The sequence below is a fragment of the Cnephaeus nilssonii genome, assembly GCF_951640355.1.
Source record: "Cnephaeus nilssonii genome assembly, chromosome: 19".
NCBI lineage: Eukaryota > Metazoa > Chordata > Mammalia > Chiroptera > Vespertilionidae > Cnephaeus > Cnephaeus nilssonii.
In genome coordinates this window covers 35,229,462-35,250,257 of record NC_137090.1, presented here as the reverse complement: position 1 = coordinate 35,250,257, position 20,796 = coordinate 35,229,462, and the positions used below count along the sequence as shown (strand labels likewise).

The window sequence follows — 20,796 nt, the reverse complement described above, 5'->3', positions numbered from 1 at the left end:
AGTTAACTCTCTTCAGACATTCCTGGATGGAACTATTTATACCCACCCCAAGCACACCCACCCTCACTCATACACATGGGTTAGGTATGCACAGAGTAAGCTCATTTGCAGCCAGATCCTCTCCAGATTTTGACACCAATGGGCACGCATGTTTACACACACACACACTTGCCCCCTTCCGAGAGCCAAGTTTGGCTCTTTGAGATACCCCTGGGCTGCCACATAGGATCCCCCGTGAATCTGGGCAGAGGGGTTACCCAAACAGCTCGCCCTGAACTTGGTCTCCGGAAGGACCTCAGGATGTTCGACTAGGAATGGCCGGACGCCTCTTGAGGGTCCTGCAGAAGTGACTCCAGCCCCCAGATTCCCCAAGTGAGTCGTTCTGAGAAACCCGATTGGACGACCGCGTCTCCAACCCACTGACTGGTGAGAAATGGGGCAAGAAGGCCTGCAGCCTGGGGTCCCCCCTCCGCAAAGTCCTGCACCCCAGGTGAAGCCCAGTTCTTGCAGGTGACTCCCCGTCTGGGAGGGAGGGGATCCGGCACTGGTGTGCAAGCACTCGCTGAGCTACTCCGGAAGTATTCCCCGCTGCCCAGCCATTGCATCAGGCTGGTAGCGGGCACCAGATCTCGTGGCGGCCCACGCTCCGCCTCCTCCCCACACCTCCTAACCCCCGCCCACACGTGAGGGGTGGGAGTGGGTTCCCGAGAACCCCTGCAGCTTCTGATTGGGTACGCCTTCCTCAGCCGCCGCACCAGAGGCTGGGGCGCAGAGTTACCATAGTAACCGGTGAGGTTCGCCCAGACCGCTTCTCTCCAAGGCCTTGGAGAGCTTAGCAACCACGCGGGGCTGCTGTGCGGCTGGGGCCGCACTCCCTGCCCCCCCCCCTCCCGTGCGGTTCTCAGCCCCCAAGTCCCCTCCAGAGGCAGTGACTGAGTCATTCATTGAGGGGACGCGGGTGCGGCCACTCTCGGTCCCAGACCGACACCAAGGGCTCCATAGCCCCCCGGAGGCTCCCTTTCCTCCGCAGGGGACTTCATGGCCTCGGGGCCAGGCGATGGCTACGGGTCTCTGCAGGTCCTTCTCACTCTCACCGCATCCTGAGCCCGCCCTCACCCTGTTTTCAGTCGTGTTCTAGGTCATTCTTATCCCAGTTCCTCCCTTCCGTCTCCCCGTGGTGTCCTCACCAGGGAAGTGGTGAGGTTCCCAGAATGAAAACGGTGAGCTCCAGAGCTGCCCGCCTCTACGGGCAGAGGGTCATGCTGTTTGCTGAGAGGGGAAAGTGAATGGGGAGCTGGAGGGAGGCGGGAAGGCTCCTCAGAAGTGTTCTTGGAGCTGGGCTTTGATGGATGGATAGGAGTTCCTTCCCCAGGCAGGAAGGCATTCCTGAAGAAGATAAGCTCTGGGACAAAGCCTGGAGCAGAAAAAGGACTCAGGGTGGCCAGATTCCCAAAGAGCACCGAGACCCTCTCTGGCCCCATGTCTGCTGTCACCTTTTATCCTCTTGGCGGGGCCAGATCCTAGCGCCTCAAGGAGCCCTCCTCCCTGTGTCTCTTGTGCAGGGGAGGAGTCTGTCCATTGTGAACACACCCCAGTGTCTGCTGTGCCCACTGTCCTTGTTTTCCTTTTTTGTTTTTAAAATATATTTTTATTTATTTCAGAGAGGAGAGGGGGAGAGAGAGAGAAACATCAATAATGAGAGAGAATCATTGATTGGCTGCCTCCTGCATGCCCCACACCTGGGATCAAGCCCATAGAATGGGCATGTGGCCTGACCCGGAATCAAACCGAGACCTCCTGCTTCATAGGTTAACTCTCAACCACCGAGCCAAGCCGGCAGGCTCCTTGTTTTTCTTTAACACTCTTGACAGATACCCGATGATTTCCAAGTCAACTTACTGCCCCAGCCCCTACCCTCAAGCTGTCCTTATATCTATATGGAGGGCCTTACAGAACTGCCCCCAGCCTAACTGCCCTCCTGTGGATTCCACTCTTCAATCTTTGACCTTTCCCTCCCTCCCTAGTCCCACCTAGTCTGGCCTGGCCCTGCCTCTCCCCACCCCAATCCAGCTCCCCTCTCTGAACACATTCCCTCCCCCACTTAGAGCCCTCCTCAATTGATGGAGTTAGGTTGGGCCAGGATCATTCATTTCCCTGCTCCTGTCCAGGGGAACTCTGCCCCACATGGCATGTCCCCTTCCTGGCAATTCTGACCTCCAGGAACTCTAGTTCCTCCCGGAAGTGGGCTCTGCTCTGCCACACCCTTGAAAGCCCTCTCTGCCACGCTGCGGAGCCCTGGGTCTCCTTCACTCATTCTTACGCTCATATGAGCTCATATGCCCATTATTCCACAGATGCGTCCTAAACTCGGCCTGCTGGGTGCCAGGCTCTGAAACTGACACTGCCCACGACCTGTCAGCCCCCCTCCACTTGCTGAGGCTCCTCTCCCTCTCACCCCCCCCCCTTCTCCTGACACCTTTTGCCCAACTTCCCCACAGAGGAACCTCCCCACCCCCGCACCTGCTCATTTCTGGGAGTCCAAGGGCCTCGTGCCTGTCCTCAGTTTTCCTGCTTGGCCTCGGGTCTCCAGCTCCCACTGGTACCTGGACCCCCACTGGGCACTCCTTCCAGGCCCAGCCTCCTCCTACAAAGCCTCCCAAGACCCTCAGCTTCCCCACTCTTCTCCCGCACAGCACAGCTCTAGATGCTGCTCTCCGAGGGCCCAGCTTCCTCCCTGCCCCCTCCTCAGTGATCGACACCTCAGGGGCTCTGGAGTATAACGCCGCCACCGCCGGGGTACATCTTGTGACGTCACAGAACCCTTGGGTCCAGGACCTGAGGTGTGAGAGTGGGGAGGGGACTGCCGGGTGAGGACCTGGAAGGCCGGGCGGGGTGGGGCTGTGTCCAGAGTGGGGCCCGGCTGACCTCCCACACTATCTCCCGCAGGCCCCCAGCCCGCAGTTCCGGAAAGTTAACCCCTTGTAGACGGTACAGGGGCACGGGCTCCCCTCCCTGTTCCTGCTTCCGGGCGCCCTCCCCAACGCCTAGGTCCCCACACCCCGCCCCTTCGCCACTATAAATAGCCCCTCTTCCCGTTTCCTAAATTCCCTGCTGACGTCGGCAGCACGTCAGTGTGTAGGAGCCGCGGCCGCATGAATGAGCCGCCGCACGAGTACTACGCGCGGCTATAAAAGCCGCCGCGCCAGCCGGGCTGCGGGAGGCGAGCGCGCGCGGGCGCGACGCGGCCGGACAGGTAAGCGGGACCGACCGATCGACGGGCGACAGACAGGGACGGAGGGCCCTGAGGAGGACGGCAGGCGGTGGGTTGGAGGGCCCCTGTGAGGTGGGGGTGGGGATGGGGTGGGGGGCGAGGGTTCCCTCGTAGCTGGTGGAGCCCGGGCCAGAGCGTACACAGAACCCTGTGCAGCACCTGCCCGCGCCCGGATGCAGACGCAGCCACTTCGGAGGAGCATCGAGCAGAGGACCGGCCCCAGAGCGCCCGCGGTTTTACCTGGGGCTCCTGCGCCATCCTCCCAAGAAAGTGGGGCGAAGATGCTGGTGGCTCAGGAGACGCACCCCCTCCTTCCCCTCCCCGCAGCGCGGTGACTCAGCCCTGCTGCCCCCGCCGGCTAAGCTGGGCACCCGCTGCGGCTCTCTCAGGACCCCCGCCCTGCATTCCACCGGGGCGCCCCCCCCCCCCCCCCCCAGTCCCGACCCGTCGGGCTGGCCTCCGCGTCCCTCTGAGTCCCGTCTGCCAGCCCACACGCACATCGGCAGCCTCTCGCCTTTGCGCGAGGAGCTGTTCTCTCAGGACCGGGCGGGGGTGGGGCCTCGGCAGGACCGCCCCGCTCCACCCCACCGACCCCCCTCCGGAAGTGCCTTTCAACAGGGACGTCTTTGACGTCACAGGGCTTTGACGTCAAGGGCCGCGTGCCTGTCCGCTAGCGCTGGAGCCCAGAAAGGCGGGAGACGCGGGGGAGGAAGAGCAGCAGCGCCCCCAGCTGCGGGCGACAGAGGCACTCCCCTCCCCCCCTCCCGGGCAGCGCGCCGGCACCTTGGCTGTGGACTGCTTACTGCCCGGGCCGCCCTTAGTAACAGTCTCCAGTCACGGCCACCGACGCCTGGCCCCGCCCCCGGACAGCGGACCCGGGGCCCTCTGTCCCTAGAGTCCTCCGCCCCGAGCTTGCTGCTCGGGCTGCCGCTGTCCGCGGTGCTGATCCAGCGCAAGCTCGGCCATCAGGCGGTCCCTTCCCTGGTCCCCAGGGGCTGCGAGGGGCGGCCGGCCCACACGCACATCGCACAGCCCTGTAGCAAGTCCAGCGCCCGGTCCTCCGCCGCCCCCCCATCTCGGTCCTGACGTCAGCCTGACTGGAGCTGCCACGCGCCCCGCCCCCGCGTCTCCAGGGCAACCGTGGCTTTCGATTGTTACTGTGGGAACCGGAGGTAACAGTCTACAGCCATGGTCGCCCCGCAGCACGCCCACGCTCCGCGCCACACGGAGCCGCTCACTGCTGCCCCAGTAAGGGGGAGACCAAGAGCAGGAGGAAGCGGGGGCAGCGAGTCAAGATTCGAGGTGTCTGCGGGGGTGGCGAGAGGTTTGGCGCAGGCAGGCGTGCTACTCCGGGGTCTAATTGCCGTGCTTCCGCCGAGGCAGAGAAGGAAGCGTGGTGTGTGGAGTATGTCTGACCGCCAGCCTCGGTGACCGTCCTGTTTTCCTAGCCAAGGTATTGCCGCCAGGGGATGGTGAGAAGGGCAGTAGTTACGATATTTGGGTTTTGTTTTTTGTTTTTTAATCTCCTCAGTAGGACGGAGGCTGCTGGGACCTGGATGCAAGAAAAAATGCCTCCTGTGGACTGAAGTGGTTAGGCAGGAAAGTTTGCCTAAATGCACCACAATCTCATTCTTCCAGGAACCCTTAGCTGAGTAGGCAGAGGGCAGTGAGTAATTCTTGAACTCATTTTCTGATGGCGTTGCAACCTCCCCTCACTCCTCTCCCCACTCTTTGCTCCTCTTTAACCATGTAGGGTAAGAGAGGTTGCCAACCTTCAGGAAAGCCTGTGGGTTTGTGAAGTTAACCAGGTCCCTAAAGCATTGTCTGAACATATCAACATCCTCCCCCCAGTCTAAGTGCTGGATTCCGATTTGAAACAGTATCTCAAATTAGCCCTAAAGAGGGGGAGTGAATCAGAGGGGCTGAAGTCCTATTGTGCCAGTGAAGTGTGTGCAATGACCTCTTCAAAAACGTCACCTGCGTGCTCGCTTGGGCAGCTCATATACTGACATTGGAACGATACAGAGACGATTAGCATGGCCCCTGAGCAAGGATGACACGCAAATTCGTGAAGCGTTCCGTATTTAAAACAACAACACGTCACCTGAAGCCACCATCACCTACTGCAGGAGCTATTGCATCCTGGGTGCAGAATTTTCCTAGAGATAGTGTTGGGAATGGTTAATGCAACACAGCCCTGCCACCCATTAAGCCAGTTTTTCTTTACTCTTCCATACCCACTCCTTTTCTAAGACAACTGGTGCTGATTTCACAGCTAATCAATGTCCACCTGCTGCCTGCCTTCCTCCCACCTAAGGACCCCGGGGTCTTACATTAAAATGCACTCAATTCTGGAATCCAGGGGGCATCCATGGGCAGATGTAGTGTATGGAGGTGGGAGCAATGCACAGAGAAGCATCCCAAGCATCAACAACTGGTTGTTATGGGGCCATGTTGTTTCTGAGCTTTCTGTAAAATGAGATAATTCTTCTTTTGGGTAAGTCTGATGTGAGGACCAAACAGGATCATGTAAGTAAAAACCTTTAAAAACTGCAGAATGCTATTTTGTTTTTAAGTACTATTCTATTAGGCTACTATATCTTTATCAGGCCATGGTGGTGTTGGGGAGAACCCAGCTCTGGGCACTTAGGCAAAATGAACAGGAGAGGGGGCGGGGAGGGGGGCACATCTCTCTAAGAGATCTCTGGCACTGGGATTGTTGAGAGGTTCTTTGCTAAGGGTCTCTCTTCCATTTGCTTTAGGAATCTAAAGTGGAGTGAAGAAGGAAAGAGAAATGGAGGGGTATTTTGAAAAGAAGAAACCAAGGCTTTTGCAATTGGAACCCATTTAGAGAAGGTGGTCAGAGGAGGAAAATAGCCAGAAGACTGTATGCAATGTGGAGTTTCTCAGTGTCTTGGAAATCATTTAATGCACCCCACTCCAGCTTATTTTATGGATTAGGAAGGTGAGGCCCAGACAGGACATTTAGCCCAAAAGGAGTGAGTGGTGGCCTCTGCTCACCTTCTATAGGGCTGCTGAGGAAGCAATGGTCAAGAATGTGAGTTCTTGGATCCGAACCAACTTTGGGTAAGTTATTTAGTCTCTCCATGCCTGCTTCCTCAGTTGTAAAATTAGGTTAAAGTATCTACCTCATGAAGGTGCGAGATTAAATTAGGCAACTATAAAGCTCCACTTACCACGTTTGGCATAGTTAGCACTCAATAAATGGTATTCCCCTTTCTATCCTCTGAATCTCATTTTCCTTAGTTATAAACTGAAAAATGTTAAATCAATGATTCTTGAGAGCTTGCCCCCCCCAATGGAGAGCATGAGAATCACATGGGCTTTTATCAAATAACACATATTAACAGAGACTTACATTCTCTCTAAAGTTTTAAAATATGATGTTGCATGGAAATGACCAGGGGTAGCTTGTTGAAATGCAGATTTCTGGGTCCCAGTAATTGAAGATTTGGATCTGGAGTTTGGCTCCAGAAATCCAAGTTGTTGTTTTAAATGTATTTTTATTGATTTCAGAGAAAGGAAGGGAGAAGGAGAGAAACATCAATGATGAGATAATCATTGATCAGCTGCCTCCTGCACACCCCCTACTGGGGATGAGCCACAAACTGGGCATGTGCCCTAACCTGGATTGAACCCTGACCTCCTGGTTCATAGGTTAACACTCAACCACTGAACCACGCCGGCTGAGCAATCCCAACTTTTAACATAATGCTGATGCAACATGATGCCAGGTGACATAGATCATTGCTGGAGCCAGATCTGTTCTCTTCTGGGTGATTTTATGATTTTCAGGGGAAATTCTCGTCTCAAGCATGAGCACTTCTGCTGCACCTAATACTGCTCTGCTCTGCCTTCACCCTTCTACCTTTAAGCCCTGGCTTAAAATTCATTCCCCAATATATCTCCCCCTCTCTACTTTAATCTTCACAATAATCCAAGTAGCAGTAGCTGTGGTACACAAGCCATCCTTCTCACCTCTTGGGACCTTGCTAAAATGGGCAGCCTGTGATTGCCATGAGGGCTCGTGAGTCCTGAACTGCAGAGCCACTGCATTCATTCCATTTTGAACTGCTTATTTCCAGAAGAGTCAGAAATCTGAATTTTTGTGTGAAATTCCTAAAATTTCAAATATCACAAATCCATTTTTTTCTAAAATGCCATGGACCCAATCCAACAGGCCTGTAGGAATAATTCAGTCCATTTCAGAGTTTTCATCTTTTGCTAAGGAAAAGACCCCTTTAAAAACCATGAGCAAGGCAGAGGCAGACTGAGCCTAAGAACTTTCTCCCCACACCCACTTTCGGCAGCAAAGGTCCTAAACCCAGTAAACTGGGTCTAAGGCAGGTAACTCCAGTTCTTAAAAAATATATATCTTGCATGGCTGCTAGCTATAGTGACGAACTCAGAATTTTTGGTAATTTAAGGACTATTAGTCTAGTTGTCTTAGGATGGACTGGAGTATTTTGGCTCCATTACTTAAGTCCCTGGGGTCAACCATGCTAGAGGGATAGATAGGTTCTGTTATGATCTTCTAGAAAAGCAACAAGTTGTTGAGCCTACAGAGAGAACTGAGTCAGAGAGCAGTGAGGCCGAGGGGGGGCGCAGGAAGTAGGGGAAATGGCCTAGTGGGCAGGCTTTAGAGCGCCTGGAAACAACTGCAAACCAGATGGGCTGCTTAGGCCTTGGCTGTGATCACTACAGTGGAGCATCAATCTTAGGAACTGCAAATAGGGGCAAGTTTGGAAAAGGATTTCTTCTGTGCTGTCTTTGGCCTCAATCCAAGATTTATCACCATCCCACCCTTTGAACTCATAGCTCAGAGGAGCTAAGGGAGTTATGGAGAAAGCAGAGAACACAAGAAGCCAGGGTTCGACAAAAGGCCAGCACACAACTCTCAGGGATCAGGATGGAGGAAGCCTCAACTCAGTATGGTCCAGGCTCTCTCCCCAGAACTTCTGATATAAATTCTTCCCCGATTCAGCCGAGAACTCCTTTCCTTCAGCTTGGGACTTAAGACTTCCATCAAAAATGTGTCTATGCACACACATGCAAGAGCTTCTCCTGGGGGCTAACTGGAAACACCTCCTTCCTTGGTGCTGCCCTGGAGGCTGTGTGGATGTGGAGGTTTGTTATAAAATGGTTTTGTTTTCTGTATCAGGAAAAAGATGCTCAAAATTCAAATCACCACTTTGTGTGGAAGACAGTGGTACCAGCCCCTACTTTTCCCATGCCACCCTCCCCTCATTCAGGGTTCCACTAGCCTTTTCCACGTTTGAGTATCAGATGTCAAGGTCAGTGTCCACTAAGGCCACCTGCTCCCCATTTTCTTTGAATACAGAGCTGGGCTTATGTAATCTGAGTTTTAAGAACTGATATTTGTGTTTTTTTTAAAAATATATTTTTATTGATTTCAGAGAGGAAGGGAGAGGTAGAGATAGAAACATCACTAATGACCAGAGAATCACTGATCAGCTGTCTCTCGCATGCCCCCCACTGGGGACTGAGCTTGCAACCCAGGCATGTCCCCAGACTAGGAATGGAAACATGATCTCCTGGTGCAACCACTGAGCCACACTGCAGGGCAAGACCTGATATTTGTCTTAATTGGTGATGGTGAGGAGCTCAAACAGCAGCGGAGGTCCCAGGGTAGGGGCAAGGGAGAGCAGGGATCATAGAGGCTGCCCCAAAGTCAGTGTCCCCACAGGGGTGAGGAGGAGGATCCAGGGACCCAGGCATTTGATCTTTCACTCTGCAAACTGGTCCAAGAACTTGAGGTAGGCCTGGCGCTGTGATGCAGCTGCTGGAATGAAGTGGCCACCAGAGTGGGTGAGAGTGATGGGTCCAGTGAATCGGCTAGCTAGTTGCATACTCTCCTGAGAGGGGATGACACGGTCAGTGTCCCCAAAAACATGGAGTGAAGGCAGCGACAAGGGACCCTGCAGGATGGATTCCTGGAGGCCAAGGCCCCGAGGACAGAAACCAGATACCAAGATGATAAACCTTGGCAAGGGGAAACGGGGATCGCCTGCTTGGCCAAGGGCACACACAAGGGCTGCTAGCGCTGCCCCCTGGCTGAAACCAAGGAGCCCATCAAAAGGTCCCAGCTTGTTCAGTGCCTGTGCCACCGTTCCCAGGGCTTCTTCCAGACCTCTGCACACCGTAGGCTCTTCCAGGGCGGAGAAAACGTCTGCCCCCTGTTCTGAAAACCACCAGCCTCGAGGCTGCTCCTCTGGAGGGCAGGACCCTACAGAGATACGGGGGGATAGGTGGGGTTAGGGCAAGGGGGAATGCAGGAGGAAAGAAATGAGAAAGGGAGGGTTTGGGAATGACAGGGAGAAAAGCGGCTGAGGGGAGAGAAGAAAGTCTGGGGGAAATGAAGTTGGGAACAGAATGATTGGCAAGGGGAAGGGCGGGCGGAACAAATCAAAGTAAACATGGGAGGCTGGGATTAAAGAAATGAAAGGTATGGGTAGAATGAAGTGGGAGGGTGGGAGGAATGAATGAGGATTCAGAGTAGGGGTGTGCTGAAAAGTGTTATAGAGACGAGGCAAGATAGAGAGGACTCGGAACGCATTTCCGGGGCAGGACTCCTCTCACCGGACTCCGGCCCGGCGCCCGCGGTGTCCACGACCGGGTGCGGGCCGCTGAGGCACACGAGCTCGGCGCGGCCCCGCAGCGCCTTCCTCAGCGCTCCCGTCTTCTCGCGGAAGCCCCGCTCGCTCTGCCGGAAACCCGCCAAGCACAACACACGCAGAGGCTGCGGCGCGGCCATAGTGCGAGACAGCGCGCCAGAGGGAACGGAAGCGGCCTTTCCCCGAGCGGAAGTTCAATTACGCGAGGGGCGGAGCCAAAAGGCCGGTAACACCCTGAAGGCGGGCCTCAGAGCGAGCGTTCCCACGACAAGGCGGAGTGGTGAGGCGCGGCCGAAGCAGGGCGGATACCTGAGACTCAGGAGCGTCTCACGGGGCGAGTGGCACCACCTTCTCTTCTCTGCAGCCGCAATCCTCGCAAGTCACGGCTGGAGAAAGGCGCGCCGATCCCTCCTGCACCTGAGTTGCACACTTTGGTCAGGGTCCCACTTCGGCGACGTCGTCCATCCCGCTCGCATGCATTTCCCGTAGCGGCCGCATGGCGGCGGCCACGGCTCGCGTCGCTAGGGAGCGACCATTCCTCCCTCCTTGGGAGTCCCTGCCTACCTTCCCCAGCGCAGGCCGGCGGGGTGCCTGGGAGGGCCGGTCTCGTCCGTGGTTCACCGTCCATGGCCCCAAGGAGCTGCCAGCATAAAAGTCCATGGGGTAGGGCTGCTGCCAGGAAATGTCCCTCAGGGCCACCGCCGCCTAGAGGAGGAAAACCGGACAAGAACATTTGCCAACACTTTCCGCACAGGATTATTTCATCCTCACATGGCATAGGAGATCCTGTTATCAATGTACACAGAGGAAATGTCAGGCTAAAGAGGTTAAGAGACTTGCCCAAGGCCACTCGGCTAGGAAGTGGCTCAGCTGTAACTACTAGTAAGTACTGCCCGCCTACCACACTCCACTTTAGATCCCTCCCTTGACAGAACCAGGTGCAAAGTCCACTCTGTCAGATGTTGGGGTTACCTCATACGGTGTCAGCAGCGGCTTGGGGAAGGCTGTGCCCCAGTCAATGGAGAGGCGTGGACACGCCACCTGTACCCACCTGGGAAGGGAAGTCAGATCAGACCCGAGGGAGGTCTTCCCCTCCTCTCCTGGGCAGCATGCTTAAGAACATGACTGTCCCCAACACACCCAGTGATGCTTACTGTGAATTCTAAAGTTACGACGGTAACTTACTGCTGTTTAGAATAACAATGTAGTGTTGCTTGTCTTCTGTTTCCTTCCCTGACTACAAGCTTTCTGAGGACAGGGCCTGGGCAACCTCCTTTGTGATAGTATCCCCAGAATCAAATTTAGTGCCTGGTACAATGCAGATGCCAACCACCCCTCAATCTCATCTCCTACAGAACCACTGTGATGGTGCCTGTCAGCCCCAAGACAGACAAAATAAGTGTGATCTAGAGCAGCGGTCGCCAACCTTTTGCCGGTTGGCGACGGTTGCTCTAGAGGGCAGCCCCTGCTGGATGAGTGCTCTGTAAACATTAGAATTTCATGATCATGGAAGCAATTCCTGTTGACGCCAGCCCTCCATATGTGCTAGGAAGGACCCAAATTCTCAACTTCGTTAGCCAGTCATAGCTAGATAGATGAGGTGGAGAAACGTACACGTCCACCTGCGGAAGCAGGCCAAGCTTGCTGGGGAAGATCTCGGAGAGCAGCAGCCTCACGAAGGGCAGTCCCAAGGCTTGCAGCCTAGATTCCAGGTGCTGCTGGTGGAGGAAGGCAGAGCTGGGGTCATCAGGATCAAGCTGCCAAGGCTAAATTCTTTGGCTTATTGATTTTTCCCACTGACTGATGGTTTCCCAGTCAGTCCCTTCCCCAGAGGCCATCCCAAGCCCTCTGACCTCCAGAATCTTGGGGCTGCCCTGCCGGCCCAAAGTGCCCAGGATAAGGCCCCAGGATTTAGCTGAGCGGGCAGTGGCTATGGCTTCTTGGCGGTTAGTCTGCATTCGCTGATGGTCATAGTGCTCTCTGGATAGGACTTTGCTGTATGGATCGTATCTGGAAAAGAAGCTGTCAGGGTCACAATGACAGCCACTTGTGGGACTTGGGCTGTCCACACAGCTCCCTGACTCAGCCCCTTGGTCTCCTGAACCTTCAGGCTCCACGCAGGTAATTAGGAACAGAGGCAAGAGCATGGATTGTCATTGGGAAGATCAGTCCCACAGCTGGGCAGGCAGGAGTGGGAGCGGGTTTAAGGATATCCATGTGAATCCCAGGGGACGGGTAGGTACTGGGCAGCAGCAGCCCTAGGTTTGATATTAGATTCAGGACCCAAGTACCTCATATCCTTAGGGCTGGGGGCTGTTAAAGGGCCAGAGAATGAGGATTTGGCTGATTCAGGGCCTCAGTGGCAGAGAATCCCACCCTCTCCCCAACTGGTTGGTCCAGCTCAGCCCATACCGGTAAGCAGGGACATCGGGGTTGGCAATCATGACAGACTCCAGATGGAAGCGGCCATCTCCCAGATATCTGCAGGGGGGTCGAAAGGGGGTGGTGGTGTGGTGGAGCCACAGAAGAAGCAGGCACTGGCTTGGGGTACAGAGGACTGCGTTCTTGGCTGGCTGTGCCTACTGGCTCTATGTGAACTGGAACAAGTCATTTCACCTCCCGAGGTTTTGGTTTTCTTACATGTAAAAAAGGAGCTTGAACTGGACGACCGTAAAGCCCCTCTAGTTATTTAATGCAGAAGCTAAGAACGCCCCCAACCTTCTGGGGGTAAAGGCACAGCTGAGGCCAGGTAAGTCTGCTCCATGCTCCAGGCTGTAGAGATCCTCACTTGGAGGTGGGGGGGCGGAGGGGGAAACAGATTCTCCCTTGCTCAATACAGACAAGGGAGCAATGTTCAGGGTGTCATCTAAGCTGTAAATGAGGTTCTGGGTATACACTGGCTACTCTGCCCTAACTGGCTCCTGGGTCCAGCTCCTGAGTTGCAACAATAGATACTGTTTATTGGACTAATAATGCCTGCTGTGCACTGGGCCTGGGCTAAGCACCTGGCATGTATGACTTCACTCAGACCTATCAAATAATCCTCTAAGCTACCTATACTGTTCCCATTTTACAAGATACGACTGAGGTTCAGGGATGGCAAGAAACTTGCCCATCCCTGGTCAGTGTGGCTTAGTTGGTTGAGCATTGTCCCCTGCACCAAAAGGTTGCCAGTTGGTTTGATTTCTAGTCAGGACACATGCCCAAGTTGTGGGTTCGATCCCCAGTAGGGGGTATGCAGGAGGCAGCCAATCAATGTTGGCTCAGTGGATAGAAGAACTTCGGCCTGTGGACCTAAGGCTCCCGGGTTCAATTACAGTTCAATTAAGGGTCCTGGGTTGCAGGCTCCTCCCCGGCCCGGGCCCTGGTCAGGGCGCGTGCAGGAGCAACCAATCAATGTTTCTCTCATAATGATATTTCTGTCTTTCCCTCTCCCTTCCACTCTCTCTAAAAAAAATCAATGGAAAAATATCCTCAGGTGAGGATTTAAAAAAAAAGAAAGAAACTTGCCCAAGTCACACAGCTATGAAGCAGTATATCTAGGGCTCAACTCTAGGCCTAACAATCAGGAGGCTGTACCCAGCATGCCCTGGGAGATGCTATCTCTAACAGCACCTTCGCAGAACATGAAGAGGCCAAAGGATGGAAGAAAACCTGCCATGGCAGCTCCTTCCCTGGGAGACCTCACCCAATTTTGAGGAATGGCCAACACTCAGGGTTTCCCTCCCTCCAACACACACGTCAAAGCCCCCAAGGGTAGGCATCTGTGAGCTCAGTTATGCAGGCACGGGCACACGGGAAATGCCGCTTGGGAAGCAGGACTGCCAGGTCTGGGCTGGCAGTGGGCAGGGGTGTCTGTGTGCGTACAGCAAGACCCCTGGAACCAGAATCTGCAGCCCCAAAGGTGGGCTAAGTCAGGGGAGTGTCCTGCCTCCTTTCCTGCCATTAGCGAGGAACGGGGCTCCCCAGTCCCAGCAGGAGCTGTCCGCTCTGAGCTTGGCTGCATTCACACAACATTAAGCATTTCCATTACCTAAAATAATTAGGCAGCAGGAGACACGCCGCTCCTCCTTGTTAGCTGTCCGGATGCTAAATTAATGGGGCTACAGCCTGGGTGTACCCATCCATCTTCTCCAATTATATTCCCACCATTTCTAGCCCACCCTCACCCCCCGTCAGGCCCTCTGATTCCTGCCCCACCCTGAGCATAGCCTTCTGGACAGTGGACAAGGGCACTGGTGAGGGAGACAGAAAATCTGAAACCCTATTTGGACCCCATCTTGCTGGTGACCTTGAGCAAATAGTTAAGGAGTTTTAGACTCCTAGGGTACATTTCTTATGCCTGTAAAATTGACACCCCCATTTTTCACTTACACAACAGCCTCCACGTCTTTGGGCAGGTAGGGTGATGTGCAGCCCAGAATCTCCCCAGGGGACAGGGGCTTACACTGTGGGACACTCACGCGATACTCAGCTTTCAGCTCCTGGGCGACTGCCTGTAGGGAAAACGAGAGAAGGAAAGCAAGTGGATGGGGAGGGAGAGCCAGGGCCAGAGGACCAGCCTGCAGCACCTGGCACGGGGACTAAGAATAGCTTAGAGACTGGCTGCTGCCTGTCCACTTACCTGCAAGGTTGACACAAACTGTATGGTGCTGACCAGGGCAAGGGCACTGGCTGGGGGAAAGGTGAGGCGGATAGAGTCCAGTAGGTGGGTAGTGTCTATCCGGATGTCCACAAAGACATACAACACCCGAAAGTCTTGGGCAGAGGTGTCCATGGGAACTGGGAGGAGGGAAGAGTTCCGGAGACTGTGGTTTGGAAGGCAGAAGGGGCAGAAGGCCTGGCCCAGTCCAACATCTCTGAGAAGCCAGTGGCTTCAAGTTGGGGATAGAAGGAAGTGGTGGGGGAGGGGGGCGTCACAGGTCTGTTAGAATCTCCTTGGTCACTTGGGGGGGTGGGAGGGTGTAAGGGGACAGCCTGCTATACCAACAGCCTTTCAAACACCCGCATCTGGGACAGCAGCATGGTTTCCAAGGCAACCAAATCCAAAGGAAAGATCTACCTGCAGAGCAGGAAGGCTGAGGCCATCCCAGAAACCAGGAGGGACCTCATGCCTACAAGCAGGACAAGGCACTGTGATGGAAATCAGAGTGCAATCCGGCCTCCCTACCAGCCCTGCCAGGGCCCAGGTGTCCTGGTCTGCCATACCCAGGCAGCTGTGGCCATAGTGCACCAGGAAGTCAGCTCCCAGGGCCCTTGCAGTGAAGTCATCCACACAGCAAGCCCCGTAGGTCACATCACCCATCACCATCACTTCGGCCTCTGTGAACCTGTGGGGATGGACAACAGTGGCACAGTGGTCCAAGGAGCGAGGGGGAGGAGAGAGCTAACCCTGTGCAAGTATCTCAGGGCCCAGCTCCTCCCTCTCTACCTCACCCAGTTCCCTGGGTAGGCAGCTGCCACTTCTGCCAACAGAGTAGGAGGGGCCCAGCTGCCACCTCCTCCAGCCCTGGCAGCAGCTCCTGGAACTATAGCTGTATGAGGATGGTCTCTGTAGCACCGATTCCTCTGCTCAGGCTCCGACTACAAGAGGGACCCCCAAATCTCAGACTGGCATACACAGGGTCAAACAAACACAGACCTCCTGACTCATCCCACCCAGAGCAGTGAGCATGCACACATATGCAAAGGCACCTGTCCCCAAGTCTTGGCACTGTCGGGTGCGTGGGCATGCATATGTGGGTATACATAGCCTCCCTGATGCCCAGACCCCCTGCTAACTCCTCACCCTTAATCAAGGCCCTCTGTGCCCAGGATGGGGGGACCCATGCATAGCTCCCCCATAGCACATGGCACTGCCCACACGCCCCATGTGTCAGGAAGAGTGGGCTCTGGCCAGCACATTGCCAGGAGATCTGCTGCCAGGCCTGAATCACTGTGGGCTGGGGGTGGGTGGGAAGACCCTTCAACCCCCTGAATTCACTACAGGAATGGAGCAGAGGACCAGCTCTTCCCTGAGAGACCCATCCCTGGGGCATGCATTCTGGCTCCGTGACTGAGGTCACTCATTTATCTCCTGGGGGCACGGTGGAGAAAGCTGAACTGCTGCCAGTCAGCCCCTCTCTTCTCCCTCCCCATCCCCATCCCCAAATCAGGTTGTGCACAAAAGCAGATTATTCAGCTCCTTAGAATGCAGCCCAGGCATCTGAGTCAGCCTGAGCACTTAATTTTTTATAGATTAAAACGTATGCAAATTGGCCCAAGCCCCAGAGAGCATCCCTACGGGGCAAGAGGATGGGAGTAGGGAAGTGAGTCTGTGGCAGCGGGATTAGGAGCAGGGTGCGGGGAGGGCAGCAGCAGCAGGGAAGTGGGAGGTTCCCATCACGAGATGACCTCCCCTTTCTCCCTTCTCCCTCCCGGTTCCTGTGTGGGTTCCAGATGGCTGAGCACTCACCCCCACTGCCCAAGGATGGCTCATTGTATTGAAGAAACTTAGAGGAAAGGAGGAAATGAATACCATCTCTAAGGCACTTCTCCCCGCTAAGCCCCTCCTTGCCCTATTCCCCAGGATGTGCCAAAAATAAAGGATCCCCTTGGTCAGACCCCGAGCCGACTACTCAGCCCATTCCAGGGTCAGCTCTGAGGATTCTTAGGTTTCTCCTCAGGCCCCACCAACTGCTCTGTCTTGATTTTGGGTTTTCCCCTTTGCATGTGCATGGTTGTAAGGCAGAGGTCCAGAAGGAAAGAATCATGTCAACAGGCAAAGCTGTAACGGCCATGGGGTCTTGGCTCAGCTCCCTCTCCTGTACCCCAAACCTCACCTTTCCAAGATATCCACAATGGTGCAGGCGAAGAGGAGAAGGCCTTCAGGCATTTGCAGGGCCACTGCAAGACAAAGCAGACACAGGAGAGCGGAGGATGGGTAGGCAGAGGCTGGAATGGGGACACTGCCCCTAAGTGGGCCAGGCAACCTCTCCAGCCCCACCGCAGCATGGTTTCCAAGGCAACCAAATCCAAAGGAAAGAGCGTGGAGGCTTACCCTTCTTGGCCTGGGCCTGCTGGATCCTCCAGATGGTCTTGGGGATCTCAAAGTTATAGTTGGAAGGCAGGACTTGAATGGATGCCTGCAGCTGGGGGTTGTTCAGGATCTCAGGGGGTATCTGATTGGCCAAGCGGCCCCGAGGGACTCCACCTAGGATCCATGTAGGGCCTGCGTCAGTACCTGGCCAGTACCACAGCCAGACTCAGCTAAGCTGTTAGCTCCACCTAAGTTTCAGTCCCAGAGCCCAGATCCCTTGGGGCTTGCCCAGCCATCTTCCCCACTGACCTCATCCTGAAGCTGCTGGAAAGAAAACGCAGGCCAGGAGGAAACCTGCACAGTTCATTTCCATGTTGTGAGATTATTGGGAATCAAAGACTTGAGCCATGAATGGGGTACAGTTCACCCCTTACCTCAGGAGAGCAGAGGTGACACCGGGGGACTGAGTTGAGGGGCAAATGGGAAAAAAAAGTCCAAAGAGCTGCTCCTTGAGAGAGAACAACCCTGAGGAAAACGCAGGATCCATGGCAGCCCAAGAATTCTGGGAAAATGTGCCTCCTCCCCCAACCTGAGAACACCTTGAAGTTCTGAGGTCCTAGATAAGAGATCTAGAAGCAGCACACTGTTATAAATTCTAATGTAAAAGACTGCCTTCCTGCCCAGCCGGCGTGGCACAGTGGTTGAGCATCAACCTGTGAACCAGGAGATCGTGGTTCTATTCCCGGTCAGGGCCCATGCCCAGGTTGCCAGCTTGATTCCCAGTATGGAGTGTGCAGGAAGGAGTCAATAAATGATTCTCTCTCATCAGTGATGTTTCGATCTCTCTCTCTCCCTCTCCTTTCCTCTCTGAAATCAATAATAAAAATATATATATATATATATATATATATATATATATATATATATATATATATTTTAAAACGATTGCCTTCCTTACTTGAGTACACGCATTATGGCTACACTGGTTAATTCCTGCACTCTTCCTTCTCATTTAAAAGGGAAATAAGCACCATACATTTAACTGACTTAAGTTCCCTGGTCCCATTGTTCCACCCCACTTCCCACCCCAGGAAGAATGGAAACAACATACTCTAGTCAGGACTGTGGGAAAATAGGTTTAAGGGCAGAAAAGTGGCCTTGATCTTTAGGGGACAGTAGTCTAGTGGGGGCAAATGTAGATATACAAATAATTACAACCCCCTGATTAAAGGAGAAAACATTGTAGCTCCTTAGTAAAGCTGAAGCCCTTAATCCGCATCCTATTCCCCACCATTCAGTTTAGCTCAACCCCGTTATCTCTTTAGGAGCCAGGCAGTTCCGGAATGTAATAAGGCACGAAATGAAGTAAATCAATGACTACTGGCTGAGTCTGTACTATCTGTGCCAGAACTTCTGTTAGGGCCCTTCACTGTGATAGGTGGGATTCTCCCAGACCTGGTGGGTGGGGCGGTGGTGAAGTGGAGAACTAGCACGGCCCATCGGGACCCTGAAGCCAGATTTGAATGTTACCACTATGGTTTTGGAACAACCAGCCCAGTGTTCCTGGGCCCCTCACAGAAGCTCCTCGGACAGGCACCATTCCCTTGTGGTTGTTGAGGTGTAGGAGCTGGTAGTCTTAGCAGCTCAATTTGTCACAAGGACCAGTAGGCGCCGCCGCCTTTAACACGCGGCTAACTCTTCCGTTTACATCAGTATCCACGGAAAGATTGAGGTCCCCGAGTCTAGTCCCTGTCCCTTGCACAGGCCTGGTATTCAGTGGGCGCTCAGTAAGAGCCTGGTGGATGAAACCACGAGCCCCTTCCCTGAAAGCATGCCCTGCGACCCCTGTGCAGGGCCCGCTGCCAAGCGCCCGGCTCCTTCCCTCCCAGCCAGGTCCGTCTTCCCCGAGAGTCTTCATTCTTCACGCCCCCGTCGGCCGGCCCCGGCGGAGCGCAGTTTCTGGCTGAAGGACCCCAAGCTCCTGGGAGGGGCTGCTCACAGTCACGCCCCAAGGCCACAAAAGCACCCCTGGGCTCCGGTGACAGCGGCCCAGAGCGAGTGATGGCGGGGCCTTCCAGGTCCTGCCTCTGACTTGGGGAGCCCTACCCAGAGATGCGAGGTCCAGAGGCCGCAGCGTTAGAAGCACCCACCTCTGCCGGGGCCGTTTCGGCCGCCCGGCCCCGCCGCCTCGGAGGCCACCAGCGCCGCCATCGCCGGCCTGCCCACGTGGGAACCGAAAAGGCAGCTCTAGAGGAACGCGGAGAGCGCAGACATGGCGATCGCTCGCCGATCGGCGGCGCGGGGCGGGGGTTGGCTGGGCGGGGACCTGCAGGAGAAGGAAGGGGCGGGGCCGCTGTGGGCCCGGCTCGGCCCGCAAGGTCGGGACTCGCGAGAGCCCCTAGTGGCCGCGGGCCGCAGCGGCTGCACTCTCCCCGCTGACCCGAAGCTGGCACTCCCGGGGCAGGGCTCCCCTCTCTGCCCGCTCCCTGCCCGACCTCTGCGGGCCGAGTTCTGTGAACGGGGACACCACCAGGTCTTCCTTCTGCTCCCCTCCCTGGTAAAAGCAGTGGACGCGTGTAGGTGGGGCCACATTCCCTACCTCGGAGGACCCCACTGCCCCACAGGACAGAACTCTGTGCCCAGCTCCAAACTGAGTCTTGGTGCCGATTTCCAGAGCGCCGGGTTGCCCTTCTCACCCTTAGAACCCACAGTGTGGAAGGGTCACATGTGAAGAAATGCTACCAGGAGAAGGTCCTGAGCCTCAGGGTGCTTCCAGTGAGGATGGGGCAGTCCAAGGACTCCGATTCTGGATTCTGGCCCACGTTTTCCCTGCCTAGGCTGCCCCTTAGGCTTATGGTAGATTTCTCCTGCTCAGTGGCTGAGCTCCTGGGATCCCACAGGGAAGGCAGAGCAGCCAGTGAGACAGCGTGGACCTTTGAAAGAGCAGAGTGCCTTCAAGACTGGCCTTCAGCAAGGTCTGCCCCATAGAGCAATGGTTCCCCAGAGCCATTTGCCCACCCGGCCTTCTGGCACCATCTTCCCCTCTCTGCAGTGGTGATGTGAGCACAGCTGGCCCTTTAAGACAGCTCTGTGGCCTCAGGCTCCCCTGGAGGCCCTCCCAGCTTGGAAACTCCTAATTAAGGTGCAGAGAGAAGTGAAAAACAAGCAGCCGGGAACTGGCCCTGCCTGGGAGGCTGCCCAGAGAGGAGGGATGGCTGGGCAGGCTGGCCGTGAGCAGCCAAGAGGAGGACCAAAAGGGGTCAATGTTCTGCCCCTCCGACCGCCAACTCATGCTCTTCCGACAGTCACAGCTTTGAACAGGGATGTGGCCAACATGGGTCCGAAGAACACACCTCTCCCCTTGATGAGAGTCCAGCCTGAACTTCCCATCTTCCTCAGTTTCTCTGGATCCCCAGGGCGCAGGATATCAATTCTAGGGATCCCCTCAGTCCAGCTTCTCCCCCTTTACAACACGAAGGTCCAGCCTGTGGTCAGCTCTGGTTCCGGATGCAGCTTTAAGTTCCAAGAGGGGAAAAGATTGGCTTCAGCAGACCAGTGGCTTCTCCCTAGCCGGCACCCTGCTGGGCCTTTTTCTGAGGTAGAGGTGGGGGTGGTACAGGCAGAGGTGCTTGATAATGGAAGGCCCCCATTCTCTTATAACATTGCACTACAGCCTCTGTGCTGAATGAGCTGCCCCAGCCCCCAATAGGAAACCAGGCGATGTCCAGGACAACTGGACATCAAGGACAGACGTGAGCATGTCCCCCAAGACCCTGCAGTGCAAAACATGGGGGGCTGCCATTCAACTTGGTCCAAGAACACCTCCATCTGTCTGTGGGGGGTCTCCCTGC

At 55.2% G+C, this 20,796-nt stretch overlaps 2 protein-coding genes across 5 annotated transcripts; both read right to left on the bottom strand.

Annotated features, from left to right (window-relative positions):
- Nucleotides 1–8,640: 8,640 nt before the first annotated feature.
- Nucleotides 8,641–10,220, bottom strand: OVCA2 (OVCA2 serine hydrolase domain containing). The gene is made up of 2 exons (XM_079799064.1): nt 9,893–10,220; nt 8,641–9,539 (listed from the first exon to the last, which is right to left on the bottom strand). Exons 1-2 carry the CDS (start codon nt 10,065–10,067, stop codon nt 9,040–9,042), a joined length of 675 nt encoding a protein of 224 aa, XP_079655190.1. The 5' UTR covers nt 10,068–10,220; the 3' UTR covers nt 8,641–9,039.
- Nucleotides 9,405–19,233, bottom strand: DPH1 (diphthamide biosynthesis 1). 4 transcript variants are annotated; one of them, XM_079799061.1, is made up of 13 exons: nt 19,096–19,171; nt 16,967–17,119; nt 16,749–16,812; nt 15,136–15,257; nt 14,552–14,709; nt 14,302–14,423; nt 12,340–12,408; nt 11,781–11,937; nt 11,542–11,642; nt 10,900–10,978; nt 10,492–10,632; nt 10,237–10,344; nt 9,405–9,539 (listed from the first exon to the last, which is right to left on the bottom strand). In XM_079799061.1, exons 1-12 carry the CDS (start codon nt 19,154–19,156, stop codon nt 10,255–10,257), a joined length of 1,317 nt encoding a protein of 438 aa, XP_079655187.1. In that variant the 5' UTR covers nt 19,157–19,171; the 3' UTR covers nt 9,405–9,539; nt 10,237–10,254. The 4 variants fall into 4 exon arrangements, with proteins under 4 accessions (XP_079655187.1, XP_079655188.1, XP_079655186.1 ...); XM_079799062.1 differs by lacking the exon at nt 9,405–9,539 and adding an exon at nt 9,911–10,016; XM_079799060.1 differs by lacking the exon at nt 9,405–9,539 and having other exon boundaries at nt 10,098–10,344.
- Between the last annotated feature and the right edge of the window lie 1,563 nt (nt 19,234–20,796).

Coding starts and splice junctions, on each gene's coding strand:
- OVCA2 (XM_079799064.1), bottom strand. CDS start 10,067: ATGGCCGCGCCGCAGCCTCTGCGTGTGTTGTGCTTGGCGGGTTTCCGG. Junction 9,540..9,892: donor GGGCGCCGGGCCGGAGTCCG/GTGAGAGGAGTC, acceptor GTATCTCTGTAG/GGTCCTGCCCTCCAGAGGAG.
- DPH1 (XM_079799063.1), bottom strand. CDS start 19,156: ATGGCGGCGCTGGTGGCCTCCGAGGCGGCGGGGCCGGGCGGCCGAAAC. Junction 14,424..14,551: donor AGTTTGTGTCAACCTTGCAG/GTAAGTGGACAG, acceptor TTTTCCCTACAG/GCAGTCGCCCAGGAGCTGAA. Junction 10,633..10,899: donor CGCTGCTGACACCGTATGAG/GTAACCCCAACA, acceptor TTCCTCCTCTAG/GCGGCGGTGGCCCTGAGGGA.